Consider the following 18,956-nt stretch of genomic DNA (forward strand, 5'->3'; position numbering starts at 1 on the left):
AAGGGATATCTGAAAGTACTGTAGTTGAAATATAAGTTTTTTATTCCTAAAAGTGGTTTCTATCACACATCCCCACTTTTTAGTACAGTTTATAGTGCTGAAATGGAGAGAAATTTTGTTATTTTATTTTTTTAAATAATATGTATTTTTCTGAATAGGTAATTCGTTCACATGATTCAAAACTCAAAAGGCATAAAGAAAAGATACATGGCAAAAAGTCTCCCACCCCTACTCCCCAACCACCCAGTTCTTTTCCTCAGAGGCAATCAATATTAACAATATCCTTCAAGAGTTAATTAATGCTTATTCAAGCAAATATGCATACATATATTTTAATCCCCCCCTCCCCTTTTACACAAATGGTAGTCTTTAATCTTGCTTTTTAAATTTAACAATATGTATTGGAGCTCATTCCACATCAATTTATAAAGAAGTTTGTGATGGTTAATAATGAGTGTCAACCTGATTGGATTGAAGGATACAAAGTATTGATCCTGGGTGTGTCTGTGAGGGTGTTGCCAAAGCAGATTAACATTTGAGTCAGTGGGCTGCTATTCCTTGAAAATGGCAAGCGAGTCATGGCAGTAGTCGGGAAAAGTACATACTACATGGAAATGACTGCACTCCAGCCTTGGAAACAGAGCGAGATCTCATCTTTTTTTTTAAAAAAAAGGTATTACAATGGGGAAAAATTGGTTTTTAAGAAAAGGACCATCGATTGTTTTCCATTATTCCATGTGAAGACTATTTTACATGGAGTTCATTGATTTATTAACTTTAGAATTCAAATTCCTTATGGAGTTTATTATAAATAAAGAGCAAGTTTTTGCTTGATTTCCTTCTGTTATCCCTAATGATCGTACATAGACTCACTTTCAGAGTGTGCTTGGTAAAACCTGGAAGCTTGAAGACGAGCCTTAGGCATCACTGGCAGTGCAGGTGGGTGACAACACAACAGTAGGAAGGCTTCCAGATACCAACCACCAGAGCAGCTTGGCTTTTCTGCTTTACATATCAGGCTTCTAAGTAAGATTTCATTTCATGAAAAGGGTCTGCTAATCCAATTCTTTTGTTTTACAACTGAGTTTTGAATTTTCTACCTTGAATATTTGAAATGAGGACTTTGAATGTCATCAGGGCTAACAGTACCACCTATCAAGGTTCTGAAAATGCATTTCTCAGATTGACAAAACAAACAAAAGCCCAAATTGTTGCCTTGGGGCTTATTAATCTCAGACAGGGGATTTGTTACACCTTTTCTTTTCCATTGTCTTTGTGCCCAGTAGTGTCAAAACACATAATTGGTGCTCAAGTTTACTGTATGAATCTGACAGTTCTCATGATATATATTCACTGAGCAAGCAATACTGTAAAGCAAAGACATTTAAGTTTGTGTGTACAAGTAATGAGAACACTTTAATACTAAATAAGGTGGGGCGCGGTGGCTCATGCCTGTAATCCCAGCACTTTGGGAGGCCGAGGCAGGTGGATCACAAGGTCAGGAGATCGAGACCATCCTGGCCAACATGGTGAAACCCCGTCTCTACTAAAAATACAAAAATTAGCTGGGTGTGGTGGTGTGTGCCTGTAATCCCAGCTACTCGGGAGGCTAAGGCAGAAGAATCGCTTGAACCCGGGAGGCAGAGATTGCAGTGAGCCGAGATTGTGCCACTGGCTTGGAGACAGAGCGAGACTCCGTCTCAAAAAAAAAAAAAAAAAACTAAATAAGAAGCAATAATATAGTAATAAATAACATAATAAATATAATAATAAGGAAAAGACTAAAGAACCGTTCCTATGACTTGAGGTTTTAAGAACACATTTTCTTTTCATTTTTGAGGCAAGGTCTCACTGTCATCCAGGCTAGAGTGCAGTAGCATGACCATGGGTCACTGCAGTCTCGACCTCCACAGGCTTAGGTGATCCTCTCACCTCAGCCTCCCATGTATCTGGGACTACAGGTATGTGCCACCATGCCCAGCTGATTTTTGTATTTTTTGTAGAGATGGGGTCTTGGCATGTTGCCTAGGCTGGTCTCAAACTCCTGGACTCAAGCAATCCTCCCACTTCAGCCTCCCAAAGTGCTAGGATTATAGATGTGAGCCACCGTGCCTGGCCTCACATTAAATTTTGTAGGAAAAAAAAAGTCAACAGGGACATATAGTTACAAGGTATATGCATTTTAAAGTCTCATTTTCCTGGATTTCAAAATGCCATTATTCTTACTGCTACTGCTACTGCTACTGTTACAACTTCTTCACCATGTGATGTTGCCCAAAGAGCAGCCAGACCCTCCTAAAATTGTTATATTACATCACTCATCTGTTAAAATCCCTCAAATGGCTCCCCACCTTGCTTAGTAAAAGCCCAAAGTCCTTGCCATGGCCTACAAGGCCCCACATAATCAGTGCACACACACCCCTCACCCTGATCCATTGCATGCGTTTTTCTCCAACCTTATTTCTTTTCTTTTCTTTTTTTTTTTTTTTGAGATGGAGTCTCACTCTCTCACCCAGGCTGGAGCAGCTCACTGCAATCTCTGCCTCCTGGGTTCAAGCGGTTCTCCTGCCTCAGCTTCCCAAGTAGCTAGGATTACAGGCACCTGCCACCATGCCTGGCTAATTTTTGTATTTTTTGCAGAGACAGGGTTTCACCATGTTGGCCAGGCTGGTCTTGAACTCCTGACCTCAGGTGATCCATCCATCTCGGCCTCCCAAAGTGCTGGGATTACAGGCATGAGCCCACCGCACCCGGTCTCTCCAACCTTATTTCTTACCATTCTCTTTAACTCACTTTACTCCAGCTATAATGACCTCTTGACTGTTCTCCATGGCATCATGCATGCAGTTCCTACCTTGGGGCCTTTGGACTTACTGTTACTCCCGCCTGAAGTGTTCTTCTCTCAGACACCCACAAAGTTTTGTGGGGTTTGTTTGTTTTGAGACGGAGTCTTGCTCTGTCACCCAGGCTGGAGTGCAGTGGCGCAATCTCGGCTCACTGCAAGCTCTGCCTCCCGGTTTCACGCCATTCTCCTGCCTGTCTCCTAAGTGGTTGGGACTACACGTGCCCGCCACCACGCCCAGCTAATTTTTTTTTTTTTTTGTATTCTTAGTAGAGATGGGGTTTCACCATGTTAGCCAGGATGGTCTTGATCTTCTGACCTCGTGATCTGCCTGCCTCGGCCTCCCAAAGTGCTGGGATTACAGGCGTGAGCCACCGTGCCTGGCAACACCCACAAGGTTTGGTTGCTTAGCTCATCCAGGTCTCTGTTGGAATGCCACCTTCCCAAGGAGGCCTTCTCAAACCATCTTATATAAAATAATCACACTCCATAAATATTCCCTAACACCCTTACTCTGCTGTTTCTCCATGGCACTTATTACACTGACATATTTATGTGTTTATTGTCTACCTCCCCTAACTAGACCACAAGCTCCTCAAGGGCAGGGACTGTTTCTGTGCACTGCTGAAATCCTGTCACTAAAAACAACAGCACAGAGTATGAACTTAAATGTTTAACTGTGTTTTCATAATGATTTTAAAAAAATTCCAGCTGGGCGCGGTGGCTCACGCCTGTAATCCCGGCACTTTGGGAGGCCAAGGTGGGCAGATCATGAGGTCAGGAGTTCGAGACCAGCCTGACCAACATGGTGAAACCCCGTCTCTACTAAAAATACAAAAATTAGCCAGGCATGGTGGCGTGTGCCTGTAATCCCAGCTACTCAGGAGGCTGAGGCAGGAGAACCACTTGAACCCGGGAGGCAGAGGTTGCAGTGAGCCGAGATCCCACCACTGCACTCCAGCCTGGGTGACAGAGCAAGACTCCGTCTCAAAAAAAAAAAAAATGTCCTTCTAGCACCTTTATGGGGAAAATCTAAACAGGAACTTGAAGCTTTTAGAGATGTTCATTTCCCCAGATTTCATGGATTTGCACTAGAGGCTCCCAACAAGTAGGTCCATTTTAGGTCTATACTCCAGTCTACAAGGATTTGAAATAAGAGGAGAATCCAGTCAATACAACCTCTACTGTACTCACAGACTTGACTGCCAGCACATAACCGCTTCCCTCCCCATCTCATCTCTAGGTTCTCTTTTCTCTCAAAAAGGTCAGGAACCCCTGGAATACTGTGCTGTACCTTACACAGAGCAGGCACCCAGACTGACTGACTACATTTTAACCTTGGAATCAGCCCATGCTAAATCTCTCCGGGTTGCAGATAATAACTGCAATAGGATGCCTTCTCAATCACAGAGTTGAATCTTATATAGCTTTTATTTCAGTGATCAAAAGAATGCAGTAAATGGAATCTACACTAATTAACATTAGGCATGCACCTCTACCTGAAACTGCTGTTAGCTTCTGATTGGCCTAAATCTTTATAACTTATTTAGGCACGTCATTGAATTTTTTGTACCCTGATATACAGGGTAAGTTAATTTCTTCCTTTTGGCAGTCTAATAATAATAATTATGTTCACTGGCTAGATTCCTTTATAACTAAAGGCCTCTAGACGCTCAGGCTGCCTACCCTACCTTGAGACTGTACTTAATATGGATATTTAAGCAAATCATCATGTAGGAAAGGGAGATCATCAAGAAAACTGAAGTGTACTGTATAAACACTCTTACAGATATTTTTCTCCAGCATTGATAATCAAACACTAGATAAGGATACCAAATTATTCTTGCCCCACTTCTGCCCTTTCTGATAAACACAAGGATCTCCCCTGAAATCAGAAATGACTCCACACAAATGAGAGATTTTTACGTATGTGGTCCCACTATCAAAATTATAGGAAGCAGTTAATGGGGCTTTGAGAAAAGCATAGTCCCATGTACAGTAATATGCATCTAAATAGTTTTCCATTCACCTGTCAATTATTTTCACAAGATTAGCATTAAAAAATACAAGCAAACATATGACCCTTAAGCTTCACACACAAAAAATTGGTCTTTGTTCATTCTCAGATGACAGGATGTCCCAAGAGTAACAAAAGATGGGAGCCAATCCTCTCATAGCTGTTTCTTCAATCATCCCATCAACAGCTCTTCATTTCTTGAACTACCTTCCTTTTCCAATGAGGTAATGCTGAGATCAGTCAGAAAGGCTTTCTGAGAAAACTGGCTTGGATTTCTGGGTCTGTTCCAGTCGATTCAAGATGAACTGGCTTGTATCAATGAAGCGCTCAACGCAGTTCACAAAACAGGCCTCAGCCCGACTGTCCAACTTTGGCCCAGGCTTGTCCATGCACTTCTCCTGCTCAGGACAAGATACAGAATCACAAAGGGAACTTGGAAAGAAAAAGACGGTTGGGGGCAGGGGTCCCTTTTTGTTGCTTACAGAAAAAAAAAACTTTACCTAAAAACAGTATCTTATATGTTAACGATAGTTCACATTTGGCAGCTGACCAAGTATATGGCAATGTTCTCTAGCCTTACATTAAATTCTTACAACAATCCTATGGAATAGATACTATTATAAATCCTCATTTTACAAAGAGGAAAACTGTGGCACAGAGATACTTTGCCCAAAATCATAGGGCCAGAAATGGCAGAGCTGGGATATTCCAGAGCAAGAAAATGGCAAAATACAAGTGAAGTAACCTTTCGATGAATTTGGTTGTAACTCCACAATGCTGTTTGCACTAAATGCCTTTAAGTTAACTACAGAATAAAAGGGTGAAAGGATAAATCATTTCAGCAAGATACCCTAAAACCTACCAAAGAAGAAAAAAATATATGACTTGAGATTCTATAACCTTGTCTACTTAAGCTAGAGATTCTTGAATCCTGTCATGATGAATGGAAAATTGAATGCATTTTCCTAAAGGGTTCATAGCTTGCAGTTTTCTTTTCTTTTCTTTTTTTTTTTTTTTTTGAGACAGAGTCTGGCTCTGTCACCCAGGCTGGAGTGCAGTGGCATGATCTCACTGTAACCTCCGCCAGGTTCAAGCCATTCTCGTGCCTCAGCTTCCTGAGTAGCTGGGATTACAGGTGGGTGCTACCCCGCCCAGCTAATTTTTTCTATTTTTAGTAGAGACAGGGCTTCGCCGTGTTGCCCAGACTGGTCTCGAACTCCTGACCTCAAGTGATCCACCCGCCTCCCAAAGTGCTGGGATTACAGGCATGAGCCACTGCGCCCGGCAGCTTACAGATTCTTGCAATAGTACTTAACTACACGTCCTCCTGGCACCAAAGTAACGAATCACAGATATTTTTTAAAAAGAATCAAAGCACTCTGGTTCAAGGCAGACCAGAGTTAAGTAAGCATCTGGTAGGTGTCATAGTCCAGCAATACTGTAAGTTTATGGGAAAGGGCCTATGGAAACCAATGACTGTATATAGTTAAAGTTAAGTAGTTCAAAAATTTCGTTCATTATTCTCTGCCATGTACACAAGCCTCAGACCCTCTAATTCCAAGGAAAATTATCCTTGGCCTCTGAATTCTGTGAATTGTGTACATTAAGGGAGATCTGTCCTTGGCAAGCAGAACACGTTGTTGGCAAGCTGCAAATGCCTTCCACCCTTTTGCCAAAGTCCCCTCACAGGGCAGGCTCAATTCCTCAACCTTCAGACCCGAAACGGCTTGGTATTACACAACAATCCAACAAGAAAGCAAATAAGTATGTACGTTGGAAGAGATTACACCACTTTTATAGTTAGTGGGCTGGAGCCACTCATTTCTCAGCGGAGAGGGTTAGAACTGGGTAATGAAGGTAAATCCCGAGGAGTCCAGGAATAGCAGATTCACTGATTCACTGACTCTCTGGGACTCGGGCTGCCAAAAATAAAATCCCAGTACTGGGAGCTCCGATCAGTCTTGGTGACCAGCACTAGGCAGCTTCAACCTCGGGTGCCTGAAAGTGCTGGGTGTCCAGTGGCATAAGTCTTCTTTGATACCCAGTCCTCTGCACCAACAAAGCCGAGGTCCGGAATGAGTCCCCAGAGAAGCGGAGTCACCCTTCTCCCATCCGGCTAGGCCACAGGAACCTGAGAAAATCAAGGGTTGCTGCCAGATGCCCGCCCCCTCCCCGAATCCCCGACGTTGTCGCGAGTCCCGCGGTACAAGGACAGAGGGAAAGTAGGTACAGTGTTCAGGTCCCAGCCCCAGGCTCCTCACCCAACAAAGTTCAGTCATCTGGTGCACCAGCTGCTGGAAGCGCTGCTTTTGAGTCTCTACCTCGATGAAATGCTGCAACTGCGGGTCCACTGCACCCAAACCCGCCGCGGAGGAAGAGGAGGAGGAATCCATCCCAGGGCGACCACGCTTGCAGAGACGAACTCCGCACCGACCTTCACGTGTCTTCGCGACGGAACCGGAACCACAGCTCGCTGCCTCTGGGACCGCCCCCGTGAGTGCACTGCGTCGGCGCGAGGCAGGCGCCCAACTCCACCCCGCCGCCTCCCACGCCTTGGCGCTGGTGCTTCGTTCCCGGAGTCGGCGGGTCCCACTCCCCAGACCCCGCAATCCCGTAACCCCGCAACCCTGCGGTTGCGCCCAGCCTTGCGCCTTGAGCTCGCAGGGCTTACAGCCCAGAGCCGAGGTGCCGTTGAGATGTTACTCCAAAAAGAAAAGAAAGGAGAAAAGGAAGTTACTTAAGACCACGTGATCCATTCCGTGCTGGCCGCACAGCTCCGCCCCTGTCCACTTCCAAATTGGCCCGCGTTTTCTGAGCTACCAGAGTTGTGCACTGGGTCAGTTAGTTGGCTGGGTCGTTTAGTTGGCTATCCTGGGCCCCTGGCTTTCGTTTTTTGATGGAGTTTTCCTCTCCCGACGTAGGGAAATGAGGCTATGGCAGTTTGTGCCCAACTTTCAGATTCATTCAAATAACATTGCATGCGTGCTGTGACAGGCACTGTTTTGGCTTAACGCATCTCTGATTCAGAGGCAGGAGTTAACAAGAGGGCTTAAACCCGGAGGATCCTGTCGAGTTCTCAGTGTAGGAATATGCCAAACTAATGCCACACAGCAGCTTTCTGGAATACTGAGATAGGGCGCTTCAGGGAGGCTGCATGATTAATAGAGATACCAAAGACTTTCAAGCTTTCTAGTAATTTTATTTTATCAAAACACCCTCCCCTCCCATCTTTATGACACCATTTCATTCTTGCCAAATTCGGCCCACCCCCACACACACACCCCCAAGCTCTACCAAATGCCTACTCAAAGAGCTGTTGGACCCCTTTGTGCGGCTATTTACATCCTCCCTCCTAAAAAATGTTTTCATCGCAAATTCAGTCTGTCTTAATTCTCTCGGGAAATTTCAGGCACAATAATTTCTTGGCCTTTGCTCAGAAGCCACTATCCCAGGGAATCAAAGAAGAGGTGCATTCCCAGATGTAGAGAGGGGCCTTTTTATATTGAGTGGGAGCCCAAAGGCTCCAGGGCTCCTAAGCTTGGGATTTCCTCTGAGAAAGTGAAATTGGGGCTTGTGGAGAAGAGAAGTAGAACCAAGAAGCTTATTGGCGAGCTCAGGATTCTTCATCCATGACATCTAGAATATTGCTCAGAAGAACTTTGAAAGTGGGACGCTCATCTGCTTTCTAAAACCAAAGAAAAAGTAAAGTATTAAGAGTGGCTAGAACCCAGAATTCAAGGGAAATGCAATGAGTAAGCAGCAAATGTTTATTAAATATATGCTCTATGCCCAGTAGCATGCCCTGTCGATTACAAAAGGAAAAAAAAAAAAAAGAAAGAAATAGCTCTCCATAAAGTCTTTGTGCACTTTTCATCTTTAGTAGCTCAGGTTATTAGTGTGATAAGAACAATTTGCAAATTAAACTGACAATCACACTGATCAAAATTGAGGGCAAGTTCATTATGTAACTGTACACAACACATTCTTATTTTGGATCCTCAAGTGAAAAATGGCTACCAAACAAGTTCAAGTGGTTGGCAGAACAGAAATCCCATGTGATAATTTTTAGTGATTAATATTTAGTGATTAAACCACAGGCTGTATCACTGAGTAGGGATTCTAAGTACCTGGGACCTTTTTTTTTTTTTTTTTTTTTTTTTTACCACTCTCTGGTAACAAAAAGACTAAGGTTTTTTTTTTTTTTCTTTTTGAGACAGAGTCTCACCCTGTTGTCCAGGCTGGAGTACAGTGGTGTGAGCTCAGCTCACTGCCACCTCCCAGGTTCAAGCGATTTTCCTGTCTCAGCCTCCCAGGTAGCTGGGATTACAGGTGCACGCCATCACGCCCAGCTAATTTTCGTATTTTTAGTAGAGACCAGGTTTCACCATGTTGGTCAGACTAGCCTCGAACTCCTGACCTCAGGCGATTCGCCCGCCTCAGCCTCCCAAAGTGCTGGTATTACAGGCGTGAGCCACCGCACCCGGCCTAAGATTAAGGTTCTTTTTGATGGCCATGGCCCATAAGCCCCCGAGGTATTTGGTATTTAGTGGTTCAGGGAACATTCATGCCAGAATGCTCTCAATCTGTCAGAACCAATGGTCATCAATTTCTTGATTCCTTGACTCAGTCTTAAACTTAGCTGAGTATCAGAATTTCCTGGGAAGTTTAAAAAGAGATTTCTGGGTTCCACTTCAGGCATACCTAATCAGAATTTCTGGAGAAAAGGCCCAGTAATCTGAATTTTTTTTTTTTTTTTTTTGTGACACAGTCTCGCTCTGTCACTCAGGCCAGAGTGCAGTGGCAGGATCTCGGCTCACTGCAACCTCTGCCTCCCGGGTTCAAGTGATTCTCCTGCCTCAGCCTCCTGAGTAGCTGGGATTACAGGCACACACCACCACGCCTGGTTAATTTTTGTATTTTTAGTAGAGACAGGGTTTCACCATGTTGGCCAGAATGGTCTCGATCTCCTGACCACGTGATCTGCTTGCCTTGGCCTCCCAAACTGCTGGGATTACAGGCATGAGCTACTATGCCCAGCCAGTAATCTGCATTTTTAAGAGCTCCTTAGGGTTTCTGATATGCATCCAATTTTGACCACTCCTTTAAACAGGCTGTGGATAAAGTACCTGTCTGAAATCATTTTTAATTAGCAGAGTAAGAAGGTCCTGGTTGGGAGGGAGCATAGCCAATCACCCTTAATCCTGCATCACACAGAAGAAAGGAGTCCTCCCTTTCTGCACTTTCTCTGTGATCTGTCATTTTTTCGAGGGAAACGAGCCATGCTCAGATCCAGATACCCACTTTTCACCTCACCAAGAAGGCTCCAGATTCACAAATGCACTTGTTGGACACTCTGAAGAGTTGAGCATTTATTTCCTACTAGAAATTTAGGTTGCCAAGGATCTACTGAAAAGTAGAGAAGGCATCTTGGGAAGAACTCGAGGTAAGAAGAGCAAAGCAGTTTAATAGTAGTAGGACAGATTTCCTTATTTCCAAAATACCACACCTACCCACATACCCCACGATGCACTATATTAAAAAGCAAAACAAAACAAAGCAAACAAAAAAACCCACTACCTGTTTTAGTTCCCTTTCAAGCAGTAGGGTTTTTTAAAAAATCTCATTTAGCCGGGCACTGTGGCTCATGCCTGTAATCCCAGCACTTTGGGAGGCAGAGGCGGGCGGATCACAAGTTCAGGAGATTGAGACCATCTTGGCTAACACGGTGAAACCCCGTCTCTACTAAAAATACAAAAAATTAGCCGGGTGTGGTGGCGGGCGCCTGTACTCCCAGCTACTCGAGAGGCTGAGGCAGGAGAATGGTGTGAACCCGGAAGGCGGAGCTTGCAGTGAGCCGAGATCACGCCACTGCACTCCAGCCTGGGCGACAGAGCAAGACTCAGTCTCAAAAAAAAAATCTCGTTTAGGACCTCAGCCAGAAACGGTTGGCAGCTAACAAAGTAGAAGAAAGGGCCAATGACATACAAAGGAATGAACAAACTTTCATGACTTTTCTTTTGTAATGCCTATTCACTTGTCTGAGTGCCCCTGGCTGCCTGCTTATGCTAGATGACATGGCCCCACAACACCTCACTCCCTAAAGCCGAGTTGGCATTGGAGTGTACTAATGACACTCTAGTGAGAATTGGAGTGGGCCTGGGAAAGCCTCTGGCCATCAGATGATCAAGTTGCAGACCAAGGTCAGAGAATGTGTGCAAGGCCTGGCATGGTGGTTCACGCCTCTAATCCCAGCACTTTGGGAGGCCGAGGTGGGTGGATCACTTGAGGCCAGGAGTTCGAGATCAGCCTGGTCAACATGGTGAAATGCCATCTCTACTAAAAATACAAAATTGGCCAGGCGCGGTGGCTCACGCCTGTAATTCCAGCACTTTGGGAGGCCGAGGTGGGTGGATCACCTGAGGTCAGGAATTCCAGACCTGCCTGGCCAACATGGTGAAATGCTGTCTCTACTAAAAATGCAAAAATTAGCTGGGCATGGTGGCATGTGCCTGTAGTCCCAGCTACTCAGGAGGCTAAGGCAGGAGAATCACTTGAACCCAGGAGGCAGAGGTTGCAGTGAGCCAAAATCGTGCCACTGCACTCCAGCCTGGGTGACAGAGCAAGACTGTGTCACCAAAAAAAAAAAGAAAAAAATTAGCTCAGTGTGGTGATGCACGCCTATAATCCCAGCTACTTGGGAGGCTGAGACATGAGAATCGCTTGAATCTGGGAGGCGAAGGTTGCAGTAAGCCGAGATCACACCACTGTACTCCAACCTGGGTGAAAAAGCGAGACCTTGTCTCAAATTAAAAAAAAAAAAAAAAAGTAAAAAAAAGAGAATGTGTGCAGCTATCAGTCTGTGGCTGAATGGCCAGCTAAATGGGCAAGTAGATTCAAGGAAATAATTTAAGAGGTCCTAATAAAGCACTTACCTCATGCCAACAACTGTACATGATGGTATATACCTTCTCTGAAGCCAGATGAGGCCTGTAGAGACGTAGGCCTTGGGCAATGTGTTCAGCAGTCTCACTGTTAGTAAATCTCTCATATGGCATCTTCCCCAGGGAGTAAATTTCCCACATCAAAACCCCTAGAAGATGAAAAATATTATTAAATTGGTTTGCAGTCTTTTTGGATAGCAGGAGTCCTAGTCTTCCTAGATCAACCTCAAAGATTAGAATCAGCTGGTTCCCCGCTCTGTGCTTTTTACATTTTGCCCAAATTTCTGCTATAGTACTGACCACACTAGATGGAGATCAAGGTCGTACTAGACTATTAACTCCTCTAGAAGAGAGACAGCATCTTATTTGTCTTTGTAGTTATAGGGTCTGGCAGAGTGCCTGGTACATAATCAGTATTCAGAAGCTGTTGAAAACTGAATGAATTGTTTTCCTTAACATGGTTTAAGTTCTAAAAAGGCAGAGATCATGTCCAGTTTAGTTTTCATCCTCAGAAACCCCTGTGGTGGCTGACACACAGTAAGCACTCCCCAAGGATTGGATGAATGAAAGCAAGAACAATCTCTCTGTGGAGGTTGCAAAGTGTGAATTTTCCCATTGCATTTCTTATCCTTTGAGCTGTATAATCTGTGTAATCTTATCCACTTACCAAAAGCCCAAATGTCAGATTTGCTGCTGAACTTGCTATACATCAGGACTTCCGGGGGGGACCACCGGACTGGAAATTTGGAGCCTACTGAGCTTGTGTATTCATCATCCAGGACATACCTGCAAGGGATTCAGGACTTGTTGCATTAGGATTTGGAGGCTTGGTATTTGCTTACGTTTTCTTGGCACGGTCACAAGAGTGTCACAAACACACACAGCCTTCCTCAAAAGTCTCTCCTCCTCAACTAGTATCTTCTACAAATGTTACTTTTAACGAATTTCCTGTTTTTGTATCTGATTGAGCTTTCCTAATTGACAATATGGTTACAAGAAGGATGAAGTGAAATAAGGTGTAGTAGGTACTCCCTTCCTCTTCTCTATCCACCTTTCCTTTCTCTGCTCTTCTCCTTCACTTCCTTTTATCTGCAGTTGTCACTGGGAATTAGACTGATTAAGAAAGAAGGAGGAATGGAGTAAAGTCATCAGGATTAATAGATCAAGATAAGGTATTGGGGAAATAGATTTAAAAAAGAGGAGGTAGAGATAAAGGGAGAAAGGAAGGAAAGGGATATGACAATAAAAGAAAAGGATGAAAGAGGTGGCTTAAATAACTCAGAGGAAGAAAAAGAATAGAAAGATCGGCAGAAAACGCTAGAATGAGAAAAAAGAAAAGGAGAGGATTAAAACTATAACACCCACCCATGTTTCACACTATTTTTACTTCTGGAGGGAAAGATGAAAAAGGCACACTCACCTGGACAGGCCGAAATCAGATACTTTAACAACTCCTTGATCGTTTACCAAACAGTTTCGAGCTGCCTGTAGTGCAAACAGAGACCAGTGAGACTCCGTCCCCAGCACAGAGGTTAAAGGCACAAAGCTTCTGCTGACCAGTAGAATGAAGCCAGGGAAGCTTCATCTCCTTTGACTACAGACACCTTCCCACCTAATAGGAATCTGTTGATGCCACCAAGAAATTTTGATTCATTTCCACCATGTGGAAAGCAACCTGCTGTGTAGTCCTAGGTAAAGCACTGAGGACATACAGAACGATTGCATTCTCATGGGCAATTCCACACCACCCCATTCCCTCACTGATATGCTGAAAGAATTAAGGGAGAGGCTGGGTGCAGTGGCTCACGCCTGTAATCCCAACACTTTGGGAGGCCGAGGTGGGTGGATCACCTGAGGTCAGGAGTTCAAGACCAGGCTGGCCAACATGGCGATACCCCGTCTACTAAAAATACAAAAATTAGCTGGGTATGGTGTTGGGCGCCTGTGATCCCAGCTATTTGGGAGGCTGAGGCAGGAGAATTGCTTGAACCTGGGAGGCGGAGTTTGCAGTGAGCCGAGATGGTGCCATTGCACTCTAGCCTGGGCAACAGAGTGAGACTCCATCTCAAAACAAAACAAACAAAAAACAAAGAAGGGAGAATGAGAAGTAAGTTTGTTTTGCTTTCTGCTTTTCTGCCAGTGAGACTAGGACAATTTGAGCCTTGGCCTGACTGAAAGAAACAGGGGCACAAACTCTGATGCTTACAGGGGCCAGGCAAGTTAATTAAGAGTGAAGTGAAGTGGATGGAGATTGCAGGAAATGGAGAGTACATGCCTGGTCTAAAGGAAAGGAGGTGGTTCATGAGAATGTGGGCCTGGTATTTCCAGACGGTGTAGATTTTCAAGAGAAGCTGGAAATTCCAGGGTTTTTTTTTTTTTTAAGCGAAATGTTTCTTTTTAAGGGTTTGCTAATTATTATATAACAACAACAAAAAAAACACACACACACACACACATGTGGGCCAAATGCATCCACAGGCCCCAGTATGTGACTCTGAAGGAACCAAATGATGGCCCCATGCCAGGAGCAGTCCCATTGGGAAGCACAGTCCCTTCTGTTCCAAATCCAGAATGGCCACTGAAAGACCCCACCATTTTCTTGTGGGTGGTAGGGAGTTGGGAGTGAGTGACTGCTCTGATTCCCACCACGGCAGACTTCATGGAGCTGAGGCTGGAGATATTTGATGGGCTCAGCACTGGGGCAGAGGCACGCCTAACTTATAGTATTTTCTAGATAAAATTGAAATGATGGCACCAGCAGCCCCCCTCAACCATGTATGATATATCTTCTACTGCTACTTCCACCCCATCAGCCCTTGGTCCTAGGCCAATCCTTCTAAGGTCCCACCAGGTCTCGGTGAAGGAACTGCTTTGACTCCAGGTATTCCATGGCTTCACAGACATCCTTGCACATCTCCAGCAGCTGCTGAGTCTGGAAGCGGTGGCGCATCTCCCTCAGGTAGTTCAGGAGGCAGCCATTGGCCATGTACTCAGTGATGATGAAGATGGGGCGCTGCTTGGTGCAGACGCCATACAACTGCACCAGCTTCTCATGGGAAAGATTCCTACAGGAAAGGCAAGGAACTAGTCTTCCCCTTTTGGCTCTGCATACTAGCAACAAAGGGGCTGGGAAGGAAGGGGTTGACCTAGGAGTAGAGCATCAGATAAGGGGTCACACCAGCAAGTTTATTTTCCTCTTTCCCACCCTAAATCTCAAAAATGCTTAATATGTGGAAGTAAGCAGGGATTTGGAGCCCATCAGTTGAAAAAGAAACGAGTCCAGGAATGAAAGAACGGTAAGGCTAAATTAGAATCTTTCTTTTGAAAGTTTAATTTTCTACATCTACCCCCAAATGCTACTGAGATGGTACACACCCATGATCACCACTATTCTCAACCAATATCTAAGGCCCAGAAACTATTATCTTAGCACTTAGGACTACTGCCAGTTAAAGATAAACTTCAGTCCCTCGTCCCAAACCTCTCTTACTGTAAGTCATCTTTAAGCCTCAGTGGGTTGTTGTGTGAATTCCTAGACTCCAGCAAATAGATTGAGAGTTGAGTTTGGGCTATAACTCACATCATGACTTTGGCTTCTTCAATGAATTCATCTTCAGACATGGAGCCTTCTTTGATCATCTTGATGGCCACATCATACTGGCCTCTCCATTTCCCATACTTCACTACCCCAAATTGTCCAGTCCCCAGCTCCTTCAAGAAGGTCAGGTCCTTTGGATCAATTTCCCATGATCCTAACAACAAAGTCTTGGTGTGATTCTTTGGGGTCATGAATGTATAATTCTTACAATAGATAAAAATCCCTACTGGGGTAGAAATAGGAAAACTAGTAAAAGGGAAATTTTTAGAAGTACTAATATGTCTTTGCTTAAGTCAATCTCAGAAACAGGGGATTCACTGGTTAGAGGAATCTGGGAATTTTAGGTTCAAGGTGGCCATAAGGCAAGAAGATAGACTAAGCAACCTCCCCAAATCCCTTTATGATTATGTTAGTGATGGTAGTTAATGAACTCAGGGATAGTACTGAAAATTTTCCCACAATTAAAAATAAAAGACAAAAAGACCCAAGACAATGACAAAGCCCTTTATGAATCTATGTTTTTGCAGTCCCAGTAGTAGCCACTAGAGGAAGAAAATCAGTGAATAACTTTTGCTTGGATCTGTCTTGAGCGTCCTTGAGGCAGCTGCTGCAGAACAGTGTACCTCAAGGACACTCCCTAAGGCAAGGCCAGCACAGGTAGTTTTTGCAACTGGCCAGTCCACCCTACCCCAGAGAAATAAGGAGTTACCGTATCCCAGGCCTGCAGTGGAAGGTGCATTCTTATTTTGTTGAGACACTGGATATTTGAGCCTGGATATGAGGCCTGAAACAGAGAGAGAGGTCATGCTGTTGGTGTGGTGTAGGAGGTGGGATGCCTCACACATCCTCACTTAAAGCCTCACACTTCCGGTGTGTATCTTTCTAGTACATTTTGAATTCCAGAAGACCTCCATGAACCCACATATTTCCAGAGGTTTCTCCTCTCACAAAATACTTTTCAGGGACAAAAAAGAGAAAATACTAATTGAAATACACTGCCTAACTGAATATATTCCCACCTCCCAGCCCAAGCTTAGCTCACATCCTACCTTCTTGATGAAGCTGTTCCCCCATATCCATGCCCTCACTAATGTCTCAGTTTTTAGAAATTTTACAGTGCTTAGAAACTTTCTTCTGATGTTGTCTAACCTCTATGTTCTTTGAGGACAAGGACCTCGACTCAGAATGTTCCCATGTTCTCCTCTAGAACTGAGGAAATCGCTGAGTACACAGTAGGAACTCGATGAATACTTGCTGATGAATCAGTCACCAGCCTCTTTTGTGTCTTCTCTTAACACTGAGCATCAATCGCCAAATAAAGGGTCAGTCCCTGTTGGGTGTAGGTCTGCCTCTGACCACCTCTTTACCAGCTTCTACCCAGTATCACAGGGATTTCCTTTCACAGCGAATTCACATTGTCCTGTGAGGTGGATTCTTCCTCTTATCACCTTGTCCTGCATTGCTTATCCTGGTGTCTGTAACTCCCTTCTCAGTTGCCCCTGGTACTCACCTGCAGAGTTGTGCTGATGGTAGTTAATGAGCTCAGGGATGGTGCTGAAAAGGTGCTTCTCAGCCAGGTAATACTGGCTCTGAGGTGTGGAACACACAACATAATGACGTATCACCCCTTGAGGGTCCCTGAAGAAGTGGATGCTTAGTCAGTAACTTGGGCACAAAGGTCAACAGAACCCAGGAAGTGAAGTGAGATGAGTTTTGAGTTTCAGAGACAGAGGAAGTGGGACGGGCACACCATCAAGGAGCTATTAGGAGGGTACCCCTGTTCTTTGTTCTCAGGGCCTTGGAATAGTAACACTCACCCTGTGGATTTAGCAAACACAGACACTGTATATTTGCCAGCTTTGCTGGAGTCTCTGACAATGAAACCTCCTTCTTTCCCCTGAAACAACGAAAAAGAAGCTGTCTGTAGGAGGAAGTGGTGCTCACACCTGCATCCCACCTGCCCGAACTTGAGAGAGAAAATAGAACAACCCCTGATTTTACTGCCAAGTTCCACGCTTGAGCTACAGCCTCATTGCTTTTAATATTAAAAGGTGCAGGCCGGGCGTGGTGGCTCATGCCTGTAATCCCAGCACTTTGGGAGGCCGAGGTGGGCGGATCACCTGAGGTCAGGAGTTCAAGACCAGCCTGGCCAACATGGTGAAACCCCGTCTCTGCTAAAAATACAAAAATTAGTCGGGCATGGTGGCATGTGCCTGTAATCCCAGCTACTTGGGAGGCTGAGGTAGGAGAATCACTTGAACCCAGGAGGCGGAGGTTGCAGTGAGCCCAGATCATGCCACTGCACTCCAGCCTGGGTGACAGACCGAGAGTCCGTCTCAGAAAAACAAAAACAAAAAAAATGGTGTAATTGGGACCCCAGACGATGGCAGCTTTGACACTGCCTTGCCCAAAGGTGGGGGGCAGAACAGGCCCTCGGTTCAAGATCCTCACTTATGCAAGGAGAATGCTGTGTGCTAGTGGTTCCACACTTACCTCTTGCTTTAGCAGTTGCTCAGCCTGACTCCGAGTCATGTGTTTGGAATACCACCTGTGAAGGGAGAGTGCTGCTTGAGTGGCTCCTGGTCATAAGCAGAATGGAGGTTACAGCACCCTCCAGGGCTTGTCCATGTCGGTGATTCAGTCAACTCACTCAAACCCTACTTACTGAGCATCTGTCATGTGCATAGCACACTGTATCCCTTTCCCAAACCCAGGCTGGCATTGAAGATTCATGGAAATGGAGAGTAGCAGGCAAAGGCAGGCAGCAGGGAGTTGCAGGGAAGAGATCAGGGACTAGGGCATCCACTTCCATGATTAGGGAGGAAAGGACAACAGTAGCAGTTTGACATTTTAATTCTTTCATCAGGTCGTCAACTCCTTTTTCTTTGAGTGTGATTCTTCTAGATTTGAGGGCATGGTGACCTCTCCAGCTCTCATAAGTGGAGGGTGTTTGGGGGGTAAAGGTAAGACAGATACACTAATTTGAGGTGGTAGCATCATTTGATTCAGATGGCACTAATTTTAATATATATCTTGAAATAAAAAATATGTTGAAAGTACAAAAAAGTGTATATATATATGCACTTGTGTATGTATACATATGTATACATAATATACCTATATATACACCAGTGTATGTATACATATGTACACTTGTGTGTTATATATAAAAATATATAAATATATAGATATATAAAAATATATAAATATATAAAAATATATATAAAATATAAATATATAAAAAGTATATATAAATATATATATATATAGAGAGAGAGAGTTCCTCCTGGAAGATTGTGGACTGACATAAACATACTTACTCATACATTTCTATGGAGTCTTCTGCTTCAGTGACATAGTTACTAGGGATGTAGCCTTCCTGCCTGTGAAGGAGACAATGTGGCAGTTCATCCAGCACCTCCTCATCCTCCAGGAGACAGATTCATATGCCCACATCCCTGAGCTCAGAACAAATCTCAAATGGAGGTATATGTATCATGCACCTCCCTCAAAGACAATCACGTCTCTGATGCATGGTTAGGCAGTGAGCCAGTGAGG

The 18,956-nt window shown here is 44.5% G+C and overlaps 2 protein-coding genes across 4 annotated transcripts in view; both read right to left on the reverse strand.

Annotated features, from left to right (window-relative positions):
- Nucleotides 1-103: 103 nt before the first annotated feature.
- On the reverse strand, nucleotides 104-8,038 carry TIMM8A (translocase of inner mitochondrial membrane 8A). Of its 2 annotated transcripts, none has more exons than XM_002831892.5 (2): nucleotides 7,121-8,038; nucleotides 104-5,257 (listed from the first exon to the last, which is right to left on the reverse strand). In XM_002831892.5, the coding sequence occupies exons 1-2, from the start codon at nucleotides 7,250-7,252 to the stop codon at nucleotides 5,096-5,098; spliced, it is 294 nt and encodes a 97-aa protein (XP_002831938.1). In that variant the 5' UTR covers nucleotides 7,253-8,038; the 3' UTR covers nucleotides 104-5,095. The 2 variants fall into 2 exon arrangements, with proteins under 2 accessions (XP_002831938.1, XP_024096922.1); XM_024241154.3 differs by having other exon boundaries at nucleotides 104-6,990.
- BTK (Bruton tyrosine kinase) overlaps nucleotides 8,038-18,956 on the reverse strand; it is a 42,033-nt gene continuing 31,114 nt past the window's right edge. For both annotated transcript variants that reach the window (XM_009235055.3, XM_002831894.5), the window contains exons 9-19: nucleotides 18,719-18,781; nucleotides 17,892-17,946; nucleotides 17,216-17,295; nucleotides 16,909-17,036; nucleotides 16,108-16,182; nucleotides 15,381-15,552; nucleotides 14,649-14,865; nucleotides 13,221-13,285; nucleotides 12,468-12,586; nucleotides 11,792-11,949; nucleotides 8,038-8,544 (exon numbers count right to left, since the gene is read on the reverse strand). In XM_009235055.3, coding sequence (XP_009233330.1) covers nucleotides 8,473-8,544; nucleotides 11,792-11,949; nucleotides 12,468-12,586; nucleotides 13,221-13,285; nucleotides 14,649-14,865; nucleotides 15,381-15,552; nucleotides 16,108-16,182; nucleotides 16,909-17,036; nucleotides 17,216-17,295; nucleotides 17,892-17,946; nucleotides 18,719-18,781 — 1,204 coding nt within the window. In that variant the 3' untranslated portion in view covers nucleotides 8,038-8,472. The remainder of the gene's footprint in view (nucleotides 8,545-11,791; nucleotides 11,950-12,467; nucleotides 12,587-13,220; nucleotides 13,286-14,648; nucleotides 14,866-15,380; nucleotides 15,553-16,107; nucleotides 16,183-16,908; nucleotides 17,037-17,215; nucleotides 17,296-17,891; nucleotides 17,947-18,718; nucleotides 18,782-18,956) is intronic.

Source organism: Pongo abelii, chromosome X (genome assembly GCF_028885655.2).
Source record: "Pongo abelii isolate AG06213 chromosome X, NHGRI_mPonAbe1-v2.0_pri, whole genome shotgun sequence".
Lineage (NCBI taxonomy): Eukaryota > Metazoa > Chordata > Mammalia > Primates > Hominidae > Pongo > Pongo abelii.

Bases quoted from the DNA above. Each gene is read 5' to 3' on its own strand.
- TIMM8A (XM_002831892.5), bottom strand. From the start codon at position 7,252: ATGGATTCCTCCTCCTCTTCCTCCGCGGCGGGTTTGGGTGCAGTGGAC. The intron at 5,258-7,120 runs GTGAGGAGCCTG...TGTCCTGAGCAG, and splicing joins AGATGACTGAACTTTGTTGG to GAGAAGTGCATGGACAAGCC.